The sequence below is a fragment of the Protobothrops mucrosquamatus genome, unplaced genomic scaffold, assembly GCF_001527695.2.
Source record: "Protobothrops mucrosquamatus isolate PMUCROS unplaced genomic scaffold, P.Mucros_1.0 scaffold2847, whole genome shotgun sequence".
Taxonomy (NCBI): domain Eukaryota; kingdom Metazoa; phylum Chordata; class Lepidosauria; order Squamata; family Viperidae; genus Protobothrops; species Protobothrops mucrosquamatus.
Genome location: NW_015388877.1, coordinates 202,897 through 213,436, shown reverse-complemented (window position 1 = coordinate 213,436; position 10,540 = coordinate 202,897). Strand labels below are relative to the sequence as shown.

At 38.5% G+C, this 10,540-nt stretch overlaps 1 protein-coding gene across 1 annotated transcript in view; it reads left to right on the top strand.

Annotated features, from left to right (window-relative positions):
- LOC107296511 (coiled-coil domain-containing protein 91-like) overlaps positions 1-10,540 on the top strand; it is a gene marked incomplete at its 5' end in the record, with an annotated part of 29,456 nt that overhangs the window by 4,509 nt on the left and 14,407 nt on the right. The window contains 2 exons of the mRNA XM_015825865.1: positions 1,702-1,898; positions 7,066-7,179. Of these exons, the coding sequence (XP_015681351.1) occupies positions 1,702-1,898; positions 7,066-7,179 (311 nt within the window). The remainder of the gene's footprint in view (positions 1-1,701; positions 1,899-7,065; positions 7,180-10,540) is intronic.

Sequence of the window (10,540 nt, the reverse complement as noted above, 5' to 3'; positions counted from 1 at the left end):
TTATCAAACTATACTAGGACTAAAACAAAACTGCTAGGAGCAGGTGAAAACTTCTTCTGTTGCCCTTCAGTTTCCCTTCTAAAAAAGCACTGAGAACTTTAGATGGGGGCTGTCCACTCTGAAAAGCTTTACCTAGTGGATATTTTGAGAAGAAGCTATTTTGACCAATCAATTTAGGTTGAGGATAGAATAAAATTAACTCCTTATTGGCCAAGTGGGATTGGACACACATAAGTTCTCAGTGTACGTAGAAACAACAGAGTGATAAATCATAAGATACAAAAAGTGATATAGGATACCAATACGAGAAGGTAATAGGAAGGATGAGAAGGATAATGGCAATACAGCCCTAATACATGGGTAAACATCCTTAGACATAAGACGGTGTGGTGGGAATTAGAGATTTAGCAGAGTGATGGCACAAGGGAAAAAAACTTTGTGTCTAGTTGTTTTTGCATGCCATGCCCTATATTTATTATTACATGTATTTATTATTATATAATAATATATTATTATAATAATTATATTATTTTCTTAATACAATGGATATATTATATATCTTATATTAACTTATATATTTATAAATATAAATATATATATAAATATATATATAACAGATATAATTTTATTATGTTATAATATAATGCAATACCCTATAGTTATTATTAATTATATTATTTTCTCAACACAATGGATATATTATATATCTTATATTAATTTATATAACAGATATAATTTTATTATAATCTAATGCAATGCCCTATAGTTATTATTACATATATATATATAATTATATTATAATATATTAGTTATATTATTTTCTTAATATAATGGATATATTTTATATCTTATATTAATTTATATATTTATAAATAAATAGATATAATTTTATTATAAAATAATGCGATGCCCTACGTTTATTATTATATATTTATTAATATATAATAATATAATATATTACATTATATTATATTATTATTATAATGGATATATTGTATCTATTATATTAATTTATATATTTATAAATATATATAACATATACTTTTATTATATTAATTACTTTATATTATAATTAATATAATATATTACATTATATTATTATAATATATATATTATGTTTATTATTATTGTGTGCCATTGTTACATTTTACTTCCTGATCCTGACATAACTCCCAGCCAAGCCTCCTGCCTATCTGTGGCCTCACTTCTCCTTTTATGTATGTGAGGACACGAACTGTGGAAAAAAGGGCCCTTCTTCACATTTGTCCTTACCATATAATGCCCACTAGCCATGCTGAAAATAATATTTCCTGTCCCTGCCCTGTTATTTTGTGGCTAGCGAGGAAAGACTATCATACTGTATGAACAGAGAATACAGTTTTTATAGCCCAGTAAGTGGAACTAATCTTTGGCTGATGTTCATAATTCGTTCAATTGGTTTTTACTGCAGAAGTGTTCGGTCTAAAAGCACTTATTCAGAGAATCTCCCAGGAACTGTTTTAAAGAAAGATGGAAACTGGAAATCCAGTGTTGCAGGGAACAATGTTTTCAGTTTCCAAAATTAACCCAGTCTTCGGAATTAGTTTAAATAAACTTGAGGGCCTTTTCTCAAAACAACCTTTTGACATTTTAGGGATTGTAGACAACATTTTGGCTCCTGACCCCAACTGCTGAAATGCCTGTATTTTAGATTCACGTTGACTTTGTTATTTGATGCGCAGCTTGAAAAAGAGGATTTGCAGGCTGCCATCCTAGCAGCGGTAACGGCTGAAAGGGAAAGCATGGAAAAAACTCACGACCAAGAAAAAGAATTATGGCAAGCCGAGAGAGACAAAGATCGTGAGAAGATTGCTCAAGCGGTAGAAGAAGCAGTGGAACGGCAAAAACAGAAATCCGAAGTTAGTGAATTATATGTTCAACGTTTTACGTTTATGGACCTACCTGCCCATCTATGTAAATCAGTGTGGGTGTTATTTATCCGGATGGTTCTGAGCCACGGTCTGGATTCGGGCTGTTTGATTGGCTGGTTGTTGTTGCTGGGCCATAGTCCTTGGTGTGTAAGTATTGTCTGTGCGCTGCAAATGGTGTCTGTTTGTTTGGTTGCCTCTGAGTCATAGTCTGGTTTTGGGTTGTTTGATTGGTTGGCTGGCTGTCATTGTCGAGACGTGGTCCGGTTTACATCGCACAAAAAGGTATTTAAAGGCCAGTGCTCTGATAGATGAGCACAGTTCAAAGTGCATTGAAGATGTCCCCCCCAGATGGAGATGAAACGTTTGCAGTCAAATCGCCAAGCTTGGAGATCAAACTAACAGCCCAACAAAGATGATTAAGGAACTGGAGGTTAAAACATATAAAGAACAATTGCAGGAATTGGGGATGTCCAGTTTAATGAAGAGAAGGATGAGGGGGGACATGATAGCAGTCTTCCAGTATCTCAGGGGTTGCCTCAAAGAAGAGGGAGTCAAGCTATTCTCCAAAGCAGCTGAAGGCAGGACAAAAAGCAACGGATGGAAACTCATCAAGGAGAGAAGCAACCTAGAACTAAGGAGAAATTTCCTGACAGTTGGAACAATTAATCAGTGGAACAACCTGCCTCCAGAATTTGTGAATACTCCAACACTGGAGGTTTTTAAGAAGAGACTGGACAACCATTTGTCTGAAATGGTGTAGGGTTTCCTGCCTGAGCAGGGGGTTGGACTAGATGACCTCCAAGGCCCCTTCCGACTCTGTTATTATTATTATTATTATTATTATTATTATTATTAACCAGCAATCCGAGCTACGAATATTCAAACACCTCTCTGTCAACTTTTCCCTATTGAAACAAAAATAATCCACCTGACTTTCTGTAAAGGTCTAATCCCTTTTAGGTAAATCCAGATTTGCTAGCTATCTTCTTAAGCTGAAAATACTCTTTTGGGAGAAAGAAAGATGACAAAAATAAATTTATATGAGATGGTCACAGGAGCAGAGAAGATTTTGGAGAGCCGTGTCTGCAGCAGCTGAACGGTTTAAGTAAATCCCAAAGTCCGTTTGTTTCTTTTGCTGCAATTTCCACTTTGAAACATATGTTATCCAGGTGGATCAGGGCAAATTATGAAGGGAAGCCTATTTTATTCAAAGGAAAGCCTCAGATAGTCTCCTTAGTCCTTCTGGAATGCAATAAAGTGGAAAGAAAACTTAACTTCCTAAAATAAGAAACTTTTTTTCTGATTACAATAATATGCTGGCGTTTCCTCTACTGTTTCATGATTTTTTATAGCAGACGCTGAAAAGTCTTTGCAATCAGGATGGGGTGCTGGTAAAAGTCTACTGTTCCTGTTCTATTTTTAGCACCTTGCTTAGATTTGACAGGGACCTTTAAATACAAAGGCCAATTTTTTGCACTGTTGTTGGAAAAAAAATCATTTCTGGATCCTTCCTTCAACTCGATTGTTTTTAATTCAAACCATTTGTGCGCTACTCCCTGAAAAGAATACAGTGGAGCACCCAAGAATTGTAATCCTCTTTCTTATTGTTTGTATATATTAAATGTTTACTCCATCTGTATGGAATAAAGTTACATAAGATACAGATGTTGGGAACCATCTACATCCCAATTCAGCAAGAAAAACAATACTCCCTAAAAAAGAAAGAAAGAAAGAAAGTAAATTGGCAGTTATATTTAGATGGGTGCAATTTCTCAGAAAATATAACTGGGATTGTTTTTATAGCTTACTTTTTGAAGAGGATCTGTGACGAGCTCCCAAATAAATCCATCCAAATGTAAACAACCGGAGGAAATGAACAAATAAAGCAACAAATTGAGATTATCTAAAAAGTACATCCTTTTCCATCTTCTGGACACAGATGGAAAGGAGTGGAAATTTTGGTGCCATTACGTGAAGTGTTAATACCACTTTACAAGGCCTTGGTAAGGCCACACCTGGAATACTGCATCCAGTTTTGGTCCCCACGATGTAAAAAAGATGTTGGGACTCTAGAAAGAGGGCAGAGAAGAGCAACAAAGATGATCAGGGGACTGGAGGCTAAAACATATGAAGAACAATTGCTGGATTTCGGTATGTCTAGTTTAATGAAGAGAAGGACGAGGGGGGACATGATAGAAGCGTTCCAGTATCTCAGGGGCTGCCCCAAAGAAGAGGGAGTCAAGCTATTCTCCAAAGCCCCCTGAAGGCAGGACAAGAAGCAATGGATGGAAACTAACCAAAGAGAGAAGCAACCTGGAACCAAGGAGAAATTTCCTGACAGTTAGAACAATTAACCAATGGAACAATCTGTCTCCGGAAGTTGTAGATGCTCCAACACTGGAAGTTTTTAAGAAGAAACGTTTTCAAAGAAAAACAATAAACTCCCGTTGCTTCCTGAAAAAGCATCCTTGGGATAACTATGACCTGGATGGCTGAGAGTCTCCATAGATCTTTAGCTTTCAATAAAGTGTTTAGCTTGCAGAAATGAAGCTCTTCCTACCGAGATAGCTCCGTCTTCCTGTCACCTCCTCCCTTTTGCAGCTTAGAGCCCAGATTTTCAGCTTTCCCGCTGATCCCATCTCTTTTGTTGGCAGCCTTATGACCTCACCTGTGAATGTTCCCACTCATCCTGTAAACTGCTTACGTTGCACGTAGGAAATAATCGATATGTGTGTGCACGATTGTGGGAGAAAGATCCTTCCTTCTTTGCGGTAATAATGGTCAAGAAATCCCGGCGATTACTGGAATTAGAATAAAACCCAGGACCTGTAGAGACAGAGATAGATGTTGCAGGATGGTTCACCACGACTGCATTTTGTTATTGTTGTTGTTCAATCTTCTGGGCCGTGGTGTCTAACCTGTGTTTTTTTTTCTTGGAGGGGAAATATCTATGGAGATTCTCAACCATCCAGTCGTGGGTGTCTCAAAGGTGCTTTATTTCCAAAAGGCAATTAGACTTTTTTGCGGTTTTTTGTCCTTTGAAAAGGGTTCGCTTCTTATCCAAGAGGTGTACAATAATAATAATAATAATAATAATAATAATAATAATAATAATAATAATAATAGTACTACTACTACTACTACTACTACTACTACTACTACTACTACTAGAGTTGGAAGGGGACCTTGGAGGTCATCTAGTCCAACCCCCTGCTCAGGCAGGAAACCCTATACCATTTCAGACAAATGGCTGTCCAGTCTCTTCTTGAAAACTTCCAGTATTGGAACATTCACCGCTTCTGGAGGCAGGTTGTTCCACTGGTTAATTGTTCTGACTGTCAGGAAGTTTCTCCTTAGTTCCCGGTTGCTTCTCTCCGTGATGAGTTTCCATCCATTGCTTCTTGTCCTGCCTTCAGGGGCTTTGGAGAATAGCTTGACTCCCTCTTCTTTGTGGCAGCCCCTGAGATATTGGAAGACTGCTATCATGTCCCCCCTCGTCCTTCTCTTCATTCCTTATATGCTTTAGCCTCCAGTCCCCTGATCATCTTTGTTGCTCTTCTCTGCAATCTTTCTAGAGTCTCCACATCTTTTTTACATCGTGGTAACCAAAACTGGATGTAGTAATCCAGGAAGTTTCTCCTTAGTTCTAGGTTGCTTCTCTCCTTGATGAGTTTCCATCCGTTGCTTCTTGTCCTGCCTTCAGGGGCTTTGGAGAATAGCTTGACTCCCTCTTCTTTGTGGCAGCCCCTGAGATATTGGAAGACTGCTATCATGTCCCCCCTTGTCCTTCTCTTCATTCCTTATATGCTTTAGCCTCCAGTCCCCACTAGTAGAAACAACGAGAAGAGACGTTAGAAAGATCTCAGAGGTGTAGAAAAAATGTATGTGGTAACCAAAACTGGATGTAGTAATCCAGGAAGTTTCTCCTTAGTTCTAGGTTGCTTCTCTCCTTGATGAGTTTCCATCCGTTGCTTCTTGTCCTGCCTTTAGGGGCTTTGGAGAATAGCTTGACTCCCTCTTCTTTGGGGCAGCCCCTGAGATACTGGAAGTCCTTCTCTTCATTAAACTAGACATACCCAATTCCAGAAACCGTTCCTTGTATGCTTTAGCCTCCAGTCCCCTGATCATCTTTGTTGCTCTTCTCTGCAATCTTTCTAGAGTCTCCACATCTTTTTTACATCGTGGTGACCAAAATTGGATACAGTCTGAAGAATGAATTCTGAATTCTGACATTTTCTTCAAAGGGAAATAAAGCAAAGAAAGTTCAGTTGCTTTTTTGGGGGGAAAAGCACTTTTGGGGTGTCTGTAAGGGGCAGTACTCTCCTTGAATAAATGATTCTTAGAGACAATTCCATTTAATATCTTAGATCGGTGTTTTTAAGCCTTAGCAACTGAAGATGGGTGGAGTTCAACTCCCAGAATTTCCCAGCCAGCTGTGCTGGCTGGGGAATTCTGGGAGTTAAACTCCACCCATCTTCAAGTTGCTAAGGTTGATCTCGATTGAAGGCCTAGATTGGTTCTAAACAACACAATCTCCCATTCAAATATTAACCAGGTCTGATCCTACTTAGCTTTGGGGGATCAGTCAAGGCAGAAACGAGAAACGTAGAATGTCTTGGTATCACATTTTAGACTGGTGCTTCTCATCTTGAAGATGGGTAGACTTCAACTCCCAGAATGCCCCAGCCAGTAAGCTCATTTACAAATTCTGGTAGTTGAAGTCCACACATCTTCAGGATTTTCAGAGTTAAGAATAATGTTAAAGGAGGTATTCATGGGGTGGGAGAAAACTGAGGTACTGTGCGGTGCTGAAAATGTTGAAGCAAAATAAGCACATTATTATCCTAACTACTCTTTTTTCTAAATATATCTATGTTAAAACTTGGTTATTAAGACTTTTTTCTAAATATATCTATGTTAAGACTTGGTTATTCCAGCTTGCAGGACTGGCCTAGGGTAATTTTTAGAGGGGTTTTAATTACATTTTAATTGGACAAAGTTTAATATTTCTTTTAATTAATTTTAAATTTGTATTGTTATTTATGTATTTTAACTGATTGTCAGCCGCCCTGAGTCCACGAGGAGAAGGGCGGGATATAAATCCAAATATAAATAAATAAATAAATAAATATGTGTGTGTGTGTTAAAATATTAGGAAATGGTAAAAGCAGCAATCCTAGAAGAACAAAAGAAAAGTGAGAAAGCTGTAGAAGAAGCTGTGAAGCAAACGAGGGAAGAACTGATGGAATATATCAAGGAGCAGAAAAGAGTAAGTGACATCTTAAAGACAAGAGTGGTCCCAATTTTGGAGCTGGAGAGAATTATGCAAAGAGTTGGCTCAAAACCTGCTTAGAATTGCTAGATGGCTTGGTTGGGTAGGTGTCCGTGAGAATCAAGGACGATTCACCAGATGTCTGACCTGACTCAGAGACATTTTCTCAAAACAATATAATTGCACCTAGTTGGGTATAATGTGACATGTTCATGGATGGGAGGGGAAATTCTGTACTTTTACTAATGGGGCTTGGGTTGGGGTTTACCAGAACTGGTTAAATGTCAAGGTTCTGACTGACGAACCCAACCAAGCAAACACCTTCAAGACACTCCGATCTCTTAATGTAAAACTTTATTGAGTACATCATTTCGGCACGTATGAAAGCAAAACCAGATCTATCTATCTATCTATCTATCTATCTATCTATCTATCTATCTATCTATCTATCTATCTATCTATCTATCTATCTATCTATCTATCTATCTATCTATCTATCTATCTATCTAGCATTATCTATCTGTCATTATCTATCTATCTATCTATCTATCGATCTATGCTATTGTTATTGCTATTGCTATTGCTATTGCTTTGCTATTACTATATCATCTATCTATTTCTATCATCAATCTATCTATATCATTTGGCTATATCTATCTATCATCTGTCTATCATCTATCTATCTATCTATCATCTGTCTATCATCTATCTATCTATGCTGTTGCTATTGCTATATCATCTATCATCTATCTATCTCTATCATCTATCTATCTATCTATCTATCTATCTATCTATCTATCTATCTATCTATCTATCTATCTATCTATCTCTCTCTACCATCTGTCTATATCTATGTATTATCTGTCTATATCTATGTATTATCTGTCTATCTATGTATTATCTGTCTGTCTGTCTGTCTGTCTGTCTGTCTATCTATCTATCTATCGTGCATGAGAGTTCACACACACACACACACACATAGATGTGCACACACACAGATAAACACAGAACAAAATATTAATGAAATGAATATTAGAACAACTCCTACATATGCCTACTTAGGTAGGTAAGGAAATATCTAGAAGTGAAAAACCAAATTCCAAAAAAATCCAGTTCTGAGCCGTGTATCCTCTCTACAATCCTCCCCAAATTATGTGTAAAATTAAAGTTGCTCTGTGCTGCTTCACGCCAAGCTAAGTAAAACATTTCACAGAAATTCTGGAAAAGCTTCAGACTTGGCTGTTGCCAAACCTTTGGTATTAAGGAAATATTTTGTTGTTGGGCAGCCATTAATGATGCCTTCTTTTTTAAAAAAAATCATTTTGCGTCAACAGTAAAGGGAACTTCATTTTGTTCCACGAAATCTATCTGGTTCCTTTCTACTTTGGGGGGGGGTATCCGTTGTAAAAGAAGACCTTGAGAAGCATCCCCAGTTTATTCATGGTGATATTTGTGGTGCAGCTTTTCACTCTGCTGCACAGGTGGTCCTCTACATCTGACCGTCCATTTAGTAACTATTCAGAGTTACACTAGCACCGGAAAAAGCGACCGGTGGCCGTTTTGCACACTTACGCCCGTTTGCAGCATCCTCGTGGTCCCATGATCAAAATTCAGCTGCTTGGCAACTGACTCGTATTTACGACGGTTGCAGCGTCCCGGCGTCACGTGATCCCCTTTTGTGATATTCCGACGAGCAAAGTTAGTGGAGACCTTCAGAAAAGGGGTAAACTCATTAACAACAGAAATACAAAGCTATCTTACCTGAGATAGTCCACTCTCTAGTCCAGCGTTTCTCAACCTTGGGAACTTTAAGATGTGTGGACTTCTGGGAGTTGAAGTCCACGCATCTTAAAGTTCCCAAGGTTGGGAAACCCTGCTCCAGTCCATCATTGACTCTTTCCAGATCTTACCTCGCTTTTCAGAACAGGATTGGCTTATATGCCAACTTCATGTCTGAATGACACACCTTGCTAGCACAGACACAAAAAAAAGAACATGGTTTGTACCACTAGAACAGACATATAGGCTTAGACACCAAACCTCACAAGCCATATCTGAATGTTCCTGCATAAACCCATTACTCTTCCCTTCTCCTGGGCCCTCCCCGCTTGGTCCTTTCGTAAATGCCCAATGGGGCTCAATCTAGGGGTTTTGGTAACAAGCCCTAAAGTTTGGCACCTCTTTGGTGGGTGTTGGTATTTCATTCTCATGCTTGGGTCCCTGTATCTGCCAGGGTCTCTTCCAGGCTGGCACCTCCAGTTCTTTTACTCCAGTCTATGGAGGTTCTCAGTCATCCAGGTCATGGTTGTCCCAAAGGGATCGTGAAAAAAAGCACCTTTGGGACTCTCATCCTGTCAGAAATTATTATATTAGCGAAAACACCAAGCAGGTCTGAAGCATTGGTCAGACCAAGTTCAAACCATAACTATGTTAAGATTTTTCCCAGCTAATGCTACTAGTTTTGCCAGCTTTCTGTAAAGTCCCTATTCATCATGATGATGATGATGATGATGATGATGATGATGATGATGATGATGATGATGATGATGATAATAGTAGTAGTAGTAGTAGTAGTAGTAGTAGTAGTAGTAGTAGTAATAGTAATAGTAAAGTTGGAAGGGACCTTGGAGGTCATCTAGTGCAACCCCCTGCTCAGGCAGGAAACCCTATACCATTTCAGACAAATGGCTGTCCAGTTTCTTCTTAAAAACTTCCAGTGTTGGAGCCTTCACAGCTTCTGGAGGCAGGTTGTTCCACTGGTTAATTGTTCTCACTGTCAGGAAGTTTCTCCTTAGTTCTAGGTTGCTTCTCTCCTTGATTAGTTCTAGGTTGCTTCTCTCCTTGATGAATCTAACATTGTAACATCCGATTTGTAGGAAGTATGGAAGATGGATGTGATGCATGGGTTTATTCTCTGCAAAAATGCCCGATTCCCTGCACTCAGCCTGGATTGCAGATCTTACCAGCCACAAAAATACAGGAATGACTTTTTTTTTTTTAAATTGGCCATTTATTAAGTGTTCCACTTTGAGACAGGGGGGGTCAACGAAGGCAGGAATAGATGCATATGCTTTGAGGAATGGTAGGCAAGGATTACGTTTGCGCCCCAGGACCCGGTCATCCATACGGCCCAGCAAGTGACCTCTGTGTGATTTGCATGATGTGATCATAATAGTCCTGACATCGTTGTGGCTTTCAAAAATGCCCTCCAGATGCTTTGAAGCCCTTGTGGTGAATCCCTGCGCAGCCCTTGAAGTCACAAGCTGCTTTTCTATGGAACTGAGTTGATTTATCTTCAACGGAATCCACTTCATCCTATTTTTCCAAAACAACCGCTTTAGCGTTCAACATCCTTTTA